The sequence below is a fragment of the Pteropus alecto genome, unplaced genomic scaffold, assembly GCF_000325575.1.
Source record: "Pteropus alecto unplaced genomic scaffold, ASM32557v1 scaffold45, whole genome shotgun sequence".
Classification (NCBI taxonomy): Eukaryota; Metazoa; Chordata; class Mammalia; order Chiroptera; family Pteropodidae; genus Pteropus; species Pteropus alecto.
In genome coordinates, this window is record NW_006442491.1 from 23700743 (window position 1) to 23717220 (window position 16478).

Below are 16478 nucleotides of genomic sequence, written 5' to 3' on the forward strand. Positions count from 1 at the left end.
GGGGCCCTGGTCCGGGCCAAGAGCCCTGCTCTCAGAGTCAGGGAGACCAGTGTGAATCCTGTCCAGATTCAAACCTGGACTGTGTGGCTGCAGAACCTGAGACTGGAGCCAACATACTAACCGCTTCGGGCTCCTACAGGCATTCGTTTATTCAATTATTCGTTCCGGCGTTGACTTGAAATATGTATACCGTTCCTGATTCATTCGCTCATGTCTTTGGTCACTTAATTATGCATTTGTGTATTGTTCATGTATTAATTTATTTATTCAATTATTACTTTATTCAATTATTCATTAGATTGCTAACTTGAAATATGCTATACCTTTTCTGGTTCATACATGCATCATTATTCATTTATTCATTTACTTATATCTTTGTTCTACTGAGCATTCATTTGTATACTTACTTGTTCATTTATTCATCATTTATTCATCCACACATATTTTTGTTTATTCCTTCATTTGTGTGTTTAATCCTTCACTTATTCAAGTGCTTATTCCATTGTTGATTTGTGCATTCATTCGATCACTCCACGAATATTTGCTGGCACCCACACTGGCCGCTGGGCGTGAGTGTCAGACTCTCTCTCCGCCAGGAGGTACTCACAAACCTCAGGCAGTTCTGCCCAGTCTCAAGTTGAGGACCATTTTATCCACTTTGCAGATTTAATAGTTTTTGGGTGTTGCCCAAGGTCACACAGACAGTGGGCAGGAAAGCTGAGGCGCGAACCTCAGTTTTCTGACTCAAATATTTGTTGAATGAATAAATTAATGAATGGCTGTAAGAATAAGGCTGGCCTGGACTCCACCCCCATGGTCTGGCTTACATAAGCCTCAAGAGTAGGCTGAGAACTCTGACATGGTCTCAGAAGCCTGGGAGAAAAAGGTACTTGGTCGACAGTCCAGGATTCATCAACAAACATGAAGCAAAGGAAGAGGCCCTTCCTCTTTGGGTTCTGTGGGTCTGACCTGGCCGTATTGGCTCCTCTGCTGGCCTTTCTGAAGCTGACCCTTCTGGTCTTGGAAGACTTCCAGAGCCCCCAAGCCCTGGGTCAGGATTTTACCTCCTGGGCTGTTGTTTTGCAGAGCACGAACATTTCTGTGGAAGTTGGCACCAGGTCCAACAGGCTTGTTGGAGAGCTCAGCTTGGACAAGTAAGTGGGCCTGTGGGGACGGGAGGAGGGGGCTACCCATCTGTTCTGGTGTCCATAGGCTAGCGATGACCTTACGATGTCATCTTTGCTTTCCTGCGTCATTGCTTTCCTGTTCACCCATCACATTTAAGCTTCAAGCAGTGCAGATGGCACAATATCCCCATTCTGCAGACAGTGAAATGAAGGCTTAGAGATGAAGTGACTTGCCCAAGGCCACGCATTGTAGGGTGACCAACCATCTAAGTTTGCCTGGAGTTTCCCAGTTTTAGCACTGAAAGCCCCACATCCCAGGACACCCCTCAGTCCTGAGCCCACTTATGGCTGGACAGTGCAGGCTGATGATCCACTCCACATTGAACCACAGCAGCCCCCAGCCACCTCACGTCCCCAGCCTTCTTTGGCACTTGGAAAACCCACTTGAACTTCTTTGTCTCCACCCTTGGGATTTCATCAGTCCTCCCCCTGCTGGGAGATTCTGTGATCCATGTGCCTGGCTTTGAATCCCGGCAGGAGAGGTCGTGGCTAGGAGTGTGGGCTCCGACGTTGAGGCTGCCTGAATTTGAAGAAAACTCACCTTGGCAAGCACCAAACTCTCAAACTTCAGTGTCCCTGGCTGTAAAATAAGCCTAATATTTGTTCTTTGCTAACAGCATCGTCATGAGGATAAAATGAGGTATTATTATGTGCTGAAGTGTTTGGAATACTGCAAGGGATGAAATAAATACTCAGTAAGCAAGAGATAAAGACAACGAGAGACACACAGAAAAAGAGAAATGCAGAAATGGAGGGAGAGAGGAGAAAAAGAGAGACACAGAGACAGACAGACGCTCAGAGACACATACACACAAAGGAAAGGAGGGAGGGGAGAGACGCAGAGCAAGAGAGACAGACAGACAGACAGACACGTTAAGAGGGAGCCTCTCAGAGAAAGACAGAAAAACACAAAAGGAAGAAAGAAGGAGAGAGAGAGAGAAGGTGACACACAAAGAAAAAGAGAGAGGGAAACCCTCGGAGAGAGTAGCTGTAATGACCCCAACATTTAGACCCGGCCTCTGCCTCTGAATCACGTTCACACTGTTTAACTCGAGTCTTGACCCACGTTCCTGCCCATATCTGCCTTCTTCCTGGCACAGAACCGTCCTTAACCTTGAGATCAGCTCCTGAGGTTTACATGCTGCTCATTTCCAGGGGCATCATTCTGACAAGTGTTACTGCTTTGGAAACATGTGGATTTAATTTTCCTTGAAACACCTGTGGGCCTCTCACGTAGAGGAGCCGGAGAGGATACAGCTGGATTATGGCTGAGCACAGGCTTTCTGAAGTATGCAGGGGTAGGGGTTGAGAATCCATAGGGCAGGAGTCCTAGGGCTCCAACTGTTGGAGAACAAGAGTGAGTTTTGCGAGTTTTCGAGGTTTGTAGGGTATTGGATACAACAAGAGTTCGGGCACCAGGGAGACCTGTTTGAAATCTTACTTTGCTAATTATTACCTGTGTGACCTTGGACAGATTGCCTGACCTCTCTGAGTGTCAGTATTCTTATCTGTAAAATGGGAGTGTGATGGCCCTTGCCTCTTGGAGTGTTATAGGAATTCACTGGGGAAAGTACTCAATATAGTGAATGATAGGGGTTCAATAAAATGCCATGTATTACCCTCTTTCTCTGAGATCACTGTTAAAATGCCACACGGGCTATGAAGAGGGGATAGTTTATTGCCTCAGATAATTGAAAAGTCTAAGGATTTCAGACAAGAGTGGATCCAGATGCTTAAATAAAGTCCTCGTGACTGACTCTCTCCATCTCTTGGTTCTACTATTCCCTATGCTGGCTTCATTTCCTAGCAGGCTGTCACTAAGTGGTGGCAAAAAACGGTTACCGGCAGCTCCCTAATTTTCCTGGAGGAAAGAGAATACCTCAGTCCCAGTACTTCCAGTAGAGGTGCTGGGACCAACTCTCATTGAGCCAGCATGGGTCACAGGTCCATCCCTGAAGCAATCTCTGTGCCAAGGGAGGTGGACTCTGCCCTTCAGCCAGCCCACCCCAGAGCCCAGCACTAACCATGCGGAGAGCGAGTGACTTCTCCAGAGGAAAAATCGGGAAACTGTGACTAGAGGAGGGGGGATGGGTACTGGGTGGAAAAACGAGACGACATCCAGTAGAGCAAGCCCCTTCTCCCCAGTGACTGGACCCTCATATGGGTCATGCACATGGTGGTCTCAGCCTCCCCCACCCCTTCTTACAGGCTGCTCCTAGAACTGAAGCACTCGGACATCGGCCCCTTCTCGGTGAGTCTGAGGCCTTTGGTGGCTCCTTCCTTCCCCTGACCTTGAGATAACTGTCTTGAGGGCTGCTCAAGCTCATGGCATCATTTAAGGAGGCCACTGGTTCATTTGCATATTATTTGCATGTGAAGTGATGATGAGAAGAGCTTTGTGGGCAGAGAGAGCTGAGCTAGAATCACTTTTCCATGTTTACTCACATCACTGTGGGGTTTGGGCAAGTCATTTCCCCTTTTGGAACCTCAGCCCTTCCCCATAAATAAGGAATAATCCTTTCCACTCAAGTTAGTGTGATGAGGTTTAAATGGGATTAAACGTGCACAAGCTAGTATGGAAAATCTGCTCCACAAGTATTTGTTGAATGAACAGTGAATTAGTTTACTGAGCACCTACTAGGTGGCAGGCATTATCCCAAGTGTGGGGATATGTTCGTGAAGAAGACAGGCCAGTGACCCCATGTAGAGCCTTATATCATGGTGGAGAAACAGACAATAAGGAAAGAAGATCATTTCAGGCCAGATCCATACTATAAAAACAAAACGGGGGTGAGGTAGAAAGTGATGAGGAAGTTTGAAGATTATATGGTGTGACCAGGGAAAGCCTCTCTAAGGAGGTGATATTTGGGCCAAGGGAGCCAGCGAGAAGATCTGCTGTAGGCAAAGGGAATAGCAGGGGCAAAGGCCCTGGGGCCGGTTTCACCCCCAGCCTTCTAGGCTAGAATAGATTTGGTTTGAAGGGCAGTGAGAAGTGATGAACTGTTTCACGCAGGAAGTGACATGAGCTGATTTATGTATACCTTTATGAAAGATGTCCCCGGCTGGGGTTAGAAGAATGGATTACAGGGGAGGAGAGTTAGGACAGGTAGAGAGGCATCTGTATTTGTCCATCTAAATGGAGAGGCAGATGTATTTGTCCATCTAAGAGATGATGGGGCTGGGACTAAGCCAGGGAGGAAGGAGAAGATGGTGGATTGGGGACATACAGTACTTTTGAAGTAGGATTAGACAGAACTTGGTGAGATATTTGATATGTGGGCGAGGGAAGTGGCAATGAAGAATGACGCCTAGATTGTCGGCTTGAACAGCTGGGTAAATGACAAAGTCACTTACTGAGATGGAAATGGGCAGATAGAAGAGAGAGGAACAGGTATCTTGACAGACCAGGTAGATGATTCCACTACCTGGAATCACTGACCATCATTAAGTAGACTCACCCCTGCCTCCCCTGCCCAACGAGGGCACTGGTGGTGAGTGGCCCACTCAGTAGCAGCTTAAATGCTCTTCGACAGCTATCCTCCATGAGCACCAACCTTGTAACTTACACTGGAAGTCAGAGTCTCCCAGGGGCCTCTCGTTGAACCCCAGAGAACATTTCCTTGGACCTCTGAAATACCCCCTCCAAGATCTCCCCCAAGTGGGTGCCTTGTAAACCACTCAACCCCAAAATCAGACTGTCCCAATGTCCCCTCCAAATCTGATAGAAATGCAGCCAGCCATTTCCAGCCAATGAGATTGCAACAAACAGACAGACTCAAAGCAATCTCATTGTAATTTCACAGATTTCCTGATGATAAGCCTCTCCTAGTAACTTGACTCAGTGTGTAACTAACTTCTGCTTCTACAGAAAATAAAAATTTTAAGTTCCTAGATTCATGGGAAGAAGGGCACCACATTTGATGAGCCCAGAGAATTATAGCATGGGGAAAGAAACTCAATTGTTCTGGGAACAAAAATGTACATATTTACAAGTCGTAAATGTCGCCACTACAGGCAATCCTCTTGAGAGCGTTATATTATTGTTGAATTTTTTTTGTCATTGCAAAAGCAAAACATATACATTATAGAACAATCAGACCCTGCAAAACAAAATATTTCCTATTTTCACCACTTCGTTAATAATTTGGAGTCTCTATCCTTCCTGACCTTTTGCTATGCATATTTGATAACAAAATGGAATTACATAGTTTCTACAGCCTGTTTTTCCATACTCAAAAATAGATTATGACTATCTCTGTAATGATAAATATATTTCTACATTGTTATTCAAAACCGTTGCATAGTATTTCCTAGTATTAAAGTGCCACCATGTCCCGCAGACGATTCCCCAAGTTTTGGACATATAGATTGCTTTTAACTTGTTGTTTTGGTTATATTTATTGCTCCGGTGAGCATCTAAGTTTATGCTCACACCCTCCGTCATTTCCTTAGTATAAATGCCTTAGAGGCATGTTTGTAGGCAAACACATTTTTAAGGCTTTTGATGAACATTGGTGAATAGCTCTCAAAAAAGATTAAACCAGTTTACCACTCTAGCCTATAACATCTGAGATCATGAGATTACACAACGGTTTTTCCCATTTAAATACTCTCTGCTGACCTTCTTTATTTCTGCCTTCTACCTTACAGTTCAGAATTTGCTTTGTATCTGGAAATTTTAGGGCAAAAGAGATCATTTCTGTGACCTTGATCTCGCTGCAGGGTTTCACGTCATCACCTGGGTCCATCTCTCAATGGTTTTCCAGCTGTGAGGTTGCCCTGCACGGGAGGGAGGGTGACAGAAGACTATGGATGCCTCAGTGCCCTGACCTGGGTCCCATCTCTCTTGTGATTTCCAGGTTGAATTGCTACAGACCATCATGAACTACATGGTGCCCACTGCTGTGCTTCCCAAGCTTAACGGTAAGGAGCTTTGGAGAAACAATTGATTTTTAGTCCTAGGGGAATTGGTGGGGTTAATTCCTAGAGCTACCTAATGCCTGGTCCCAGTTGTGGGGGCTGAGGGGTGGTCACCCCAAATGAACTTAAATTGCATCTGATGCAGAAAAGGAATGGAAAAAAGGCACCCCACCCAGGTGGAGGTCCTACTACATCCCCGTCTAATCCTTATGATAGCCCCAGGAGATGGGGGATTATTACTATCTGCAGTGTTCCTGGGAGGAGATCGGAGAAGTTAAGGGACTTATTCCAGGTCACAGAGCAGGTGAGATAGAGCTTGGATTTGATTCCACCTCTGAGGCCTGAGACCTCAGTCTTTTCCCAGCTCTGGGAGGAAAGCCAAGGAAGAAGCGGCTCGGCTAAGGGCTTATGCTCACCACGCTTGTAAAGGCCCTAGGCAGGTCTGTTCATAACCTTGGCAGGGTCAGGGGCAACGGGACACATAGAGGCCCCCTAACGTGTGACCAGAATATTTAATGATAAATTAATCTTAACGAAGGTAGCTTCATAATCACCTAGGAGACCAGGTTTGAATTAAGGATTCTCTAGAGTTCCGGTTCAAAGTGTGATGGTATAGGCGGAGCCTCCTCCAGCCACCACCCAGCTCCGGTTCCATCCTAAACACTGAGGGACTTCACGTGGACATGAGTAGACCCCTTAATCACACGTCCTCAAACCCTCCACACCCCTACGAGCAGCCTCCCCTGACTGTCACTCAGGCCTGTTGTCCACCAGCAGTACCATCCATCACCCTCAGGAGGGTGGTCGTGGGCAAGACTCCTGCACAGGTCCTGGATGTGAGCTTGGGTGATGGGGCAGAAATGCCAGGGTCCCAGGTCCCTGGAGCGTGATGGAGAACAGGGTGGGAGACTCTAGGGCAGCCTTCTTTGCCGATCCCTACCCAGAGCCAGGCACACCGGTTCAGGGAGGCCACTCACCTGGCTCTCTCGGGCTCCCTTCTCCTCCCCTATCCTTACCTTTACCTCCATTGCAGAGAGGCTGCAGAAAGGCATTCCTCTCCCATTGCCTGGCCAGATGCAGCTCTTCAACCTGGAACTTCAGTCTCACCAGGTCAGTCTCAAAGCTCCCTTTTCACCAAATCTCCCACCACGACGGCAACCTGGTGCTCAAAGTTTTCTCTGTGCAAGCCCCATGTCGAGTGCTTTCTACCCTTAAAGCAACCCTGGAAGGTGGGTGCTCTTAATAAAAAGGGAAAGAAGACTAAACTCAGAAACGCCAAACAGCTATTGAATAAAGTTCAGGTCCAAAGCCATGTCCTTGCTTTTAACCACTGCCTGCATCATTCTCACACGATACTTGGTAAAAATGGAACTCACGTGGTGGCCAGGGCCTCTTTCATAAGATAGCTGCATTTAAATACTGACACGTGTGTTGCGTGCCATCCTTTGCATCCAGAGTCATTCTAGGCCCGTGAGGTATAAAGCGTGGTCAGCATCTGGCAGATTTAGATGCCAGAATGGACAGCCTCCCCTTGCCTTTCCCCTAGCCTGACTTCCAACAGCATCGGACACTATCTACCTCATCTTTGGGAGCTTTCTTCCCTTAGTTTGGAAGCCCCCTACCCTCGCCCCCACTCCTCACCAGGCTTTTGCAGTCTCTTTTTCGCTGCTTCCTCTTTCTCCTTCCATCCCAAGTCGAGTTCTCCACGGTTCCTGCCCAGGCCTCTGCCCTTCCCCCACTACGGGCTTTCCCAGGGCACTTCCATCAACTCAGGCTTACCAGCCACCTTTGTGCCACCCAGTGACTCAGCTGCTCTTCCAGTTTCTGCTACCCTCCCGACTTGTGCATCTGCTGGCTTTCTTGGCACCTCCACCCCGGGGCCCCTTAAACCCAGCATATCCCAACGGAGCTGATCACTGGAACATAACCTTCAACCCCTGCTCCATTCCTTACCTTGGTCAGTGGCTTTCCCGACAACCTCGTGGCCCTCCTGGAAAACTCCTATCACCCAAATTCCTTGATCTGCCTCACTCCCAATGTCCAATCAACCCCCAGTTCCTTAGACCAGGGAACAAATGGAGCTAAGAGACAGTGGAATAATAGCTGAGAGAACAGAGGAAACACATTCAACTACATTCCCCGCCTTTAAGCAAGTTTATCCTTCAAAAAAAAAGAAAAAATGACCCCATGGCACGATTTAATTTCTCCATTTCCGAAAATTCTGAGTGAAGAGCACGAAGGAGCGAAGAGAAGTGGTTTTGCAGTCTTGACTGGAACGAGGTTCCCTTAAGCTGCCATGAGGCTAGGATGACAAATGAAGGCTTCCAGAGCTGCCTGGGAGTCTCCGCGTCTGAGGAGGAAGCAGCTGCCGGGGAAGCTGCTGACAGATTCACAGGCACCGGCGGCCACTGTTGTGCAGACTCCAGAGGGAGACCCCGAGTGCGCCCCGCTCACTCCTGCCTTTCTGTCAGCAGACAGGCCCAACTCTGCTCTCTCCTTTCCAACAGGCAGGGCCCCTGAGTTTCCTTCTAAAAATCCCGGCAGCCCCACACTCACAACAAGCGTGCACTTCCAGCTGATGACAGTGTTCCCATCTCTCCCTAGGATTTCCTACTGTTTGGAGCGGATGTTCACTATGGCTGAAGTCTCCATGGGAGCTGGGGGTTGTCAGCCGCGCCAGGAGGTGATAGCTTGTTAGCATCCATTCCTGACGGGCCCGTGGGGCACAGGCCACTTTCTCCAGGCGTCCCTCTCTAGCTCTTGACCCAGACACCCTTGCAAACTTCTCTGAACTCAGGTTCGGAAATGATCTAAACATAGGGAGCCTTGTTCCTTGGAAAAGTGTGTGATGTATATTTTAGGGATTATGAGCTTCTTTCAAAGGTTAAGCCTGCATGGACATTTTCTCCAGGGGTTGCATTTCAGTTATAACCACAATATTTCTCTTTGTACTTTGCAAAAATAAAAAATATATTTTTTTCCTTTGGAATTCCGTATGCTAGTATTGTTTCTTGTTTTATGTCCACTGATTCATTCATTGGCTATAATCAGCATGGCCTTCAGCGCTAGCGTACGACACAAATACAGTCACCTCTTCATTTCTCTAATTACTCTCTTGAGCACCCCCACATCTGTGTTAGCAAAAAGTGCCATTGTTCCTTTTTGAGGATGCTCATTCCACACTGCCCAAGAGTACTTGGGGTTTACTTAGCTCTGTTCTTCCCGCTACTGCCACATGGGTTCGCTGTCGAACAGCTATCCTGCACAGCCTGACTTCCCTGCCCCACACTTGGTCTCCATAGTGATGGTTCTCTTAATCTATGCTCTCCTCTCCTGACCACTCATTGAGCCCAAAGCAGAACACTGGGCCAGGGGACAGAGGCCACTGGAGTTTTCAGTCAGTCACATTCTCAGCTTCAATTAGCACTTCTCCATGACTCTCCAGGCTGGGGTAGAAGCCAGATCACCAGCCAAGACGTTCCTTGGAGTCTTGGTGAGTTTCCTCCAGGGCTTTGGGACATTTCTTGCCATGGGACATCAGGTGTGCCTATCTCAGGCCATTAGATGGGTCCTAAGAACATTTTACTTCAAATCAATTGAGCATCCCTAGAAGGTCCCTTTGAGCTGTTGGCATTTGGTCTGAGACCAGAAGGGTGAGGAAGAGTTTGAAGCAGGCAGTGGCATGTAGGGTAATTTAGTTTTTAAAATGTTTTGTTGTGACTTCTGAAAGCATTGGAAGGGCAAGGGTGGAAAGGGGTAGGCACAAATTAGGAATCTGTTGTTTTCATTCAGACTTCGTACAGGTTGGTGATAATAAAAATGGAAAGAAGCATTTGCAGCACTTTAAAGAAAAGTATACACATGTCTGTTAACATCATCGATTCTCTGTTAAATAGAGGTAGAGGCTCTGGGGCCACACAGGGGAAGGGAGGGACATTGATCAAGCACAGCACATGAATGACTTCATTTAATCTCTCAGTGCTCTCCATCCCCCCAAGGTGGGAAGTGTTCAATCCTTTTAGATTGAATCACCCTCCCTGAATCACACAGCTGGCAAGAGGCAGAGCTGAGATTCCCACCCTCCCTGCCGTCAGAGCTCATGCTCTTTCCATTCCTCTCGGGTGTCAAAATCTTACCTGTGTGGTGCTTGGCATGTTTAAGGCAGGACTACTGTGTTCAGTGGCATAGGTTGCACACTGTAAAAAGCACCAGGCTGAGGGAACAAAATCCTTTCTCTAATTTGTCCACCAAGAGGATGGTACCTTTTTCTACATGTCCAGTGGAGTCTCTGAATGGGAACAGAAAAGCAGCCAGTGAGGCTGAGAGGAAGAGGACAAATGGGAACACAACATGGCAATGAGGCTGGGAGGCCTTGAAGACTGTTAAGGATTCTGAATTTTGTTCCAAAACTAACTAACTAAATAAATAAATAAATAAATAAATAAATAAATAATACGTGAGGGAAGTCATTGGCGAGTTTTGAGCAGAAGGATAACACAATCCAATTCACATTTTTTAAAAGTCTTCCAAAACTAATTAACTAACTAACTAACTAACTAATTAACTAAATAAGGGAAGTCATTGGCAAGTTTTGAGCAGGAGGATAACACAATCCAATTCACATTTTTTAAAAGTCCCCTCTGCTGGAGTGGGGAGCAGAGCTGGTAAGTACAGGGACACAGCCTTGCCTTCCCCCGCCCTCACCTCCTCTACCGTCATTCTCTTTGGACGTAGTTAGCCACCTCCCACATCTACCCTCTACTTTTCAAAACATTCAGGCAGCCCCTGCACACTCTCTACAAGAAAAAAAAAAAGTAATATTTCTTGAACCTAAAGACTGGTGAGTGGACCATACTGTGCCCTGGGGACCTCTCTCTAATGGCTGAGAAAGAGGCAGTTGTTTGGAGGTGTGATTCAAGGAGCATTCTCCAAGACAATCCAAATTATCTGCCAGGCTGCCCACAAAACCACTATTTGAGCAGCTTCTCCCTTTGGGCTAAGCATTGCCTGCTCCACATGACTGCTAATGTGCACGGGATTTCTTTGGGGGGTGTTGAAAGTGTTCTAAAATTAGATTGTGATGATAGCTGCACAACTCTGTGACTGTAGTAAAAGCCACTGAACTGTTCCCTTTAAATGGGTGAACGTTATGGTATGTGAAATATTTGTCGATAAAGCTGTTAAAAAACAAAAAGAATTGCCTACTCCAGACTGCCTGAAAGCTCACCATTCAAGCAGCTTCCCTTCGGGGTTTAGCACTGCCCTCTTGAGGTCCCTTCTGGAAATGCTAATATTAAATATGATGGAGGGATACCCTATGTGGGGAGATGAGGGGTGGGCCACGGGGAGACCAACCACTGTGTTCATTTTGCCGCATCCCATTAATGGCCCCGAGTGCCCCTGCCCTGGGGCGATCTCTTCATGCTGTTTATCTTATTTAATCTTCATGACACCTCCAAAAATAGACGAGGGGCCCCCACTTTCCAGATGAGGAGTCCGATGTTTAGGGAGGTAATGTAGCCTGCCTGAAGTCACACAGTTCAGTATTCAAAGCCTGGGCTGTGGAGTCACCTGGCCCTGGTTTCAAATGTCAACCCAGCCCTCCATGGGCTGTGCAACTTTCCAGGTGTTATTTGACCTCTCTAATCCTCTATTGCTTCCTCTGAAACTTAGAGATAAAACCTTGCCCTTGTCTTTGGTATGAAGTTGTTGGTCAGTAGTATAATTAAGAAGCTCATGGTGTGATGGTTAAGAGTATGGGCTCAAATCCCAGCTCTACTGTTTACCTGCTGTATGACCTTGGGTAATTCAACTGTGTGACCTTGGGTAATTAACTCTCTGGGTTTTCATTTTCTCATCTGTAAGGTGAGGATCATAATAGTGCCTACCTCACAGAGTTGTTATGAAAATCAAATTTATGTGAAATCTGTGGCGCAGGACCTGACAAGTAGTAATCAAAGGTAGCTCTAAATATTAGTAAACACAGTTCCTCTCCCTATACTATAAGGATGATATCTGGCTTGTCATAGCTGTATTCATAATGCCTGGCATACAACAGGTGCTCCGTAAATGTTCATTTTTTAAACGATCCGGGATTCAAATCCACATCTGAGTGACTTAAAGCCACTATGTCAGTGATTCTCAAAGTATGATCCAGGGCTGCCTGCCTGAATAGCCCTGATCCCAAGAATCAGAACTGTAGCCTGGCCAGAAATCTGGGTTCAATGCTGGACTCACAGTGTGACTTGGGTCAGTCCTTCTCCGCCTCTAGGTCTGTTTCCCCACATGTAACAGCAAGGGCCCTCTGGAATTCCAGGAAAGGAATCCAATAAAGTGAGCTCTGGCAAATATTAAAGAATCTTTTCTTGCTGAAAAATTTGCATTTTAGCAGAAGTTCCTTAGGGTCCCCAAAGCTATCAAGACCCAGTGAAAGGAGGCCACCGCTGGGATTTTAGATCCTGTCAATTGCAGAGGCAAAGGAAGTGGGGAGGGAGAGAGGGGAGAGTTCTCAGGTTCCTTAGAGTCCCCCTGGGGTGAGGGGCTGTGTATCCATATGGCCAGCCCTGCTTCAGAGCATCTCTTGGCATTCCAAGTAGGCGACACACAATCTCCAAACCACACTGGATCATCAGTGACATTACTATTTTTCTTCTGTAAATAGATATGCCTCAGGGCTGTGTGTGTGTGTGTGTGCGTGCATGCGTGTGTGTGTGTATGTGTGTGTGTGTGTGTGTGTGCGCGCGCGCGCGCGCGCACGCGCGCACACAGCTCTACAGATGATGGGCTGGGAGAGGGGACTGCTATCAATGTCAAACCCTCAGATACAAAGTACCCTACAGGGATCCAGAACGGCCGGTCTTCATAACAACATTCTCTTTCAGCGAGAGCGCATCTTCTCAGGAGTGTGGGCACCATTAGGGAAATCTGCACTGAAGACAAAAGTGAAGAGTTACAGAATTGCTGAGCTTGGAGCGAACTTGGAGCTCATTTAGTCCCTTGCTCTCAAAAGGTCCGACATCAGCACCACCTGGGAGCTTGTTAGAACTGCAGCGTTGGCTCTAAAGAGAACATGAAGAATCAGAATTTGCATTTAAGCAAGATCCCTGGTATATATACACCACGAAATTATTATCCATTCATCCATCAGTGGACCCTTAGGCTGTTTCTATATCTTGGCTGTTGTGAATAATGCTGCAATGAACATGGGGGTGCAGATATCTCTTCAATCCTGTTTTCATTTCCTTTGGATACATACCCAGAAGTGGACATGCTGGGTCATGTATGGTAGTTTGTTTTTGGGTTTTTTTTTGAGGAACTTCCATACTATTTTCTGTACCAATTTACATTCCCACCAACAGTGTACAAGGGTTTCCTTATCTCCACAGCCAGAAATTGTGGTGTGTATATAATAATGGAGTATTATTCAGCCATGAGAAAGAAAGAAATATTGCCATTTATGACAACATGAGTGAAAGTTGAGGGCATTATGCTAAGTGAAATAAGTCAGACGGAGAAAGACAGGTACTGTATGATCTCACTCATATGTGGAATCTAAAAAAGCCAAAATCATGAAAACCAAATAAAATGGTGGTCATCAGAAGCTGGGGTTGGAGGAACTGGGGAGATGTTGTTTAAGGGAATGAACTTAGAACTAGTAGATAAGTAAGTCCTGGAGATCTAATGCACAGCAGAGTGATCAGAGACAACAATACTGTATTATAAATGTCAAAATTGCTAATGAACTAGATCTTAATTGTTCCCACCACAAAAAAGAAATGATAATTATGCGATGTCCTAGAGGTGTCAGCTAACACCACGGTCGGTGGTCATCATATTGCAATATATAAATGTATCTAATCAACACCTTGTATACGTTAAACTTATATGTCAACTATACCACAACAAAAATAAATTTCTAAACAAACAAACAAATAAACAAGATTCCCTGGATGATTTGAGAACTCTGTCCTGGTCCAACAGCTTCATCTGTATTTGGAGCAAAAGCGAGGATCAGAGAGGGGCATGTGCGCCCGTGTCACACCTCTCATCAGGGACAGAGCTTAGACAAGGAGGCGGGCTTCCTTGCTGCCCGTCTTTCTCATTTCACAGCTACGTTTCAGCACACGCTGCTCCCTCCTCCTGGACTGTCCTTCTCTCTCTCCTCCAAGAAACCTCCACGTGACCTTCAAGATCCAGCATGATGTCACCTCTCTCTCCACGAAGGCTTCTTCAGTGGCCCCGGAGACTCTCCTGGTGGCAGAGCATGAGTGGCTGTGTATTTTTAGTTCTCTCTTTCTCAGTCTACTGTCCCCACACAAGACCTGTGCAGACTTTGGAAAAGAATTCAGCTCTCTCCGTGAGAGGAAGGCATTTGCTACAAAAGATCAATAATGCAGAAGAAATGCTCAGTGTGCCAACTATGACAACCAGAGTCCAGGCAGGAAACCAGAATCCAGCTCAGATGGTTCTTGGGATTCCAATGAAGAGGCTGTTTATAGAGCTGGGGACAGGCTTAAAGAAACAGGCAAAGGATGTTGAGGCCCTAGGAACTAGTATTCGTTGGCTTGAAGAGCAAAGAGAGGAATCAGTTATCCCAGCCCAGCAAGGGCTGGAGCCCATCAGGAGTGACACAGCCACTGCCAGAACTGAGATGCAAACCAGGAGATAGCACGGGACAAGTGCCCTGACTCCTCTCTTCCTGACCTCTGACCTCCTGCTGTTCTGCCTTTTGGCTGAGCCCAACTACAAATGGGGAAACTGAATCACAGAGTGCCCAAGATCACCCAGTGGGCGAGTCGGGATTCAAACCCAGGCTATCTGGTCCCAGAGTCCATGCCCTTGACCTTACACTGTCTTCTGCTTTATGTTCATTCACTCTTTCAACAATTATCTACTATGTGCCGTTCAGTATTCCAGGCACTGTGGTTTCCAAATTATGAGTTTTCCAAATTCTTTTCAACTGACATCTCTGTAATCAGAACCCAATTAATATTGTTCTTGTTGAAAGAGAGAACATTTTCACTACTGTAGGACTTGATGGTTACGGGAGTGGCAGCAGCTATGGCTTTCATGAATGTGGATGAACAGCCTGGTAGAGGAAAGGCCTGGAGGTTCTGACCGGCACTAGGGTCAAGCTGCTGCCAGTGGCCTCTCCTGGGCCGTTGGTCACTGCCAGGGACCTTGATCAGGGTTGGGTACCTATGGGGGTGGAAACCTGGCCTGGGGCCACGTGGCATACTGGCTCGTGAAGGTCTAAGGTCTAAGGGTCACTGCTGTGAGAATTCCCACCCCTGCAAATGGCCTCATCCTAAGACAACCTCAAACTGCCACCAGAGGAGTGACATCTGTGTCCCCTCAAGGTTCCCACTCTTCAGACTGTCCTCTCCCACTCTCTAAGCTGGAAGAGCCCATGGGAGTCACTTGCTCTGTCCTCCTTGTTTTACACAGGGAAACTGAGGCATAAGGAGGAAACAAGGCTTGCTGAGGGTCCCATGGCCAGGCAGGGCTGAACCAGGTGCGAACCCTGTTTTCCCACCTCCCAGCCTAAGACCCATCCCCACCTCAGCAGACCGAGTCCAGGAAGCAGACACCGCCCAGATGGCTGAGTCCGCTCAGCCCTGCCCTAAGGGCACCCAGGCTGGTGGGGTGACAGGCAAGAACCCCAAGAAACCTCGGCCCGATGACAGGAACGCCAGGGTACAGAGGAGCAGAGAGGTCCATGCTCAGTATGGGACGTTCTCTTCTTAACCCCAATTCCAGTGCTTTAATGACCCACTGGGAAGAAACCCTGTTACTCCTGCCACATTCAATTTGTTGAGATGGTCACAAAGACCCAGCTACTTTCAAGGAGGAGGGCACAGAGAGTCCACCTTTTGATGGGGGGAGTAGCGAAGAATTTGTGGAGATATTTTTAAGGGACCATAATTACAAAAAAGCACACAGTGGTTAATGCTATGATGGAGAAAGTGCGGAGGATTGTGGGACCTCAGAGGGAAACGTGGAGGTGATCAAGGAAGACTTCCTGAAGGTGGGGGTAAAACAAAGTTCACATATATAGGGAGTCCTGGGGTATCCCTATGAATTTAGCACAATCTCTGCTGCAAGTTTTGTTTTCCAAAATGAAATTTTATCTTTACTAGTGCAAATACAATATATCTCTAGGACCACACCCCAAAGAAATGAAAATTAAAATAACGACAAGCAAAAAGATTTTTTAAATATCTATAATTCTGCCCATCCAACCAGAGATAGCCCCTAGTAACTCCTTGCTAAGAATTTTCCAGATTGGCTTACGTGGAAATAAAACGAAGAAATAGAAAGAACCCTACTACATGGTGCTATTAGAAACCGACCCCTCATGACCATCTTTCC

At 46.8% G+C, this 16478-nt stretch overlaps 1 protein-coding gene across 1 annotated transcript in view; it reads left to right on the top strand.

The window, feature by feature from the left end:
- Positions 1–9055, top strand: part of BPI (bactericidal permeability increasing protein) — a 28177-nt gene extending 19122 nt beyond the window's left edge. Inside the window, exons 11-15 of the mRNA XM_006921806.2 lie at positions 1073–1154; positions 3396–3438; positions 6047–6110; positions 7141–7217; positions 8712–9055. Coding sequence (XP_006921868.1) covers positions 1073–1154; positions 3396–3438; positions 6047–6110; positions 7141–7217; positions 8712–8750 — 305 coding nt within the window. The 3' untranslated portion in view covers positions 8751–9055. The remainder of the gene's footprint in view (positions 1–1072; positions 1155–3395; positions 3439–6046; positions 6111–7140; positions 7218–8711) is intronic.
- Positions 9056–16478: the final 7423 nt, after the last annotated feature.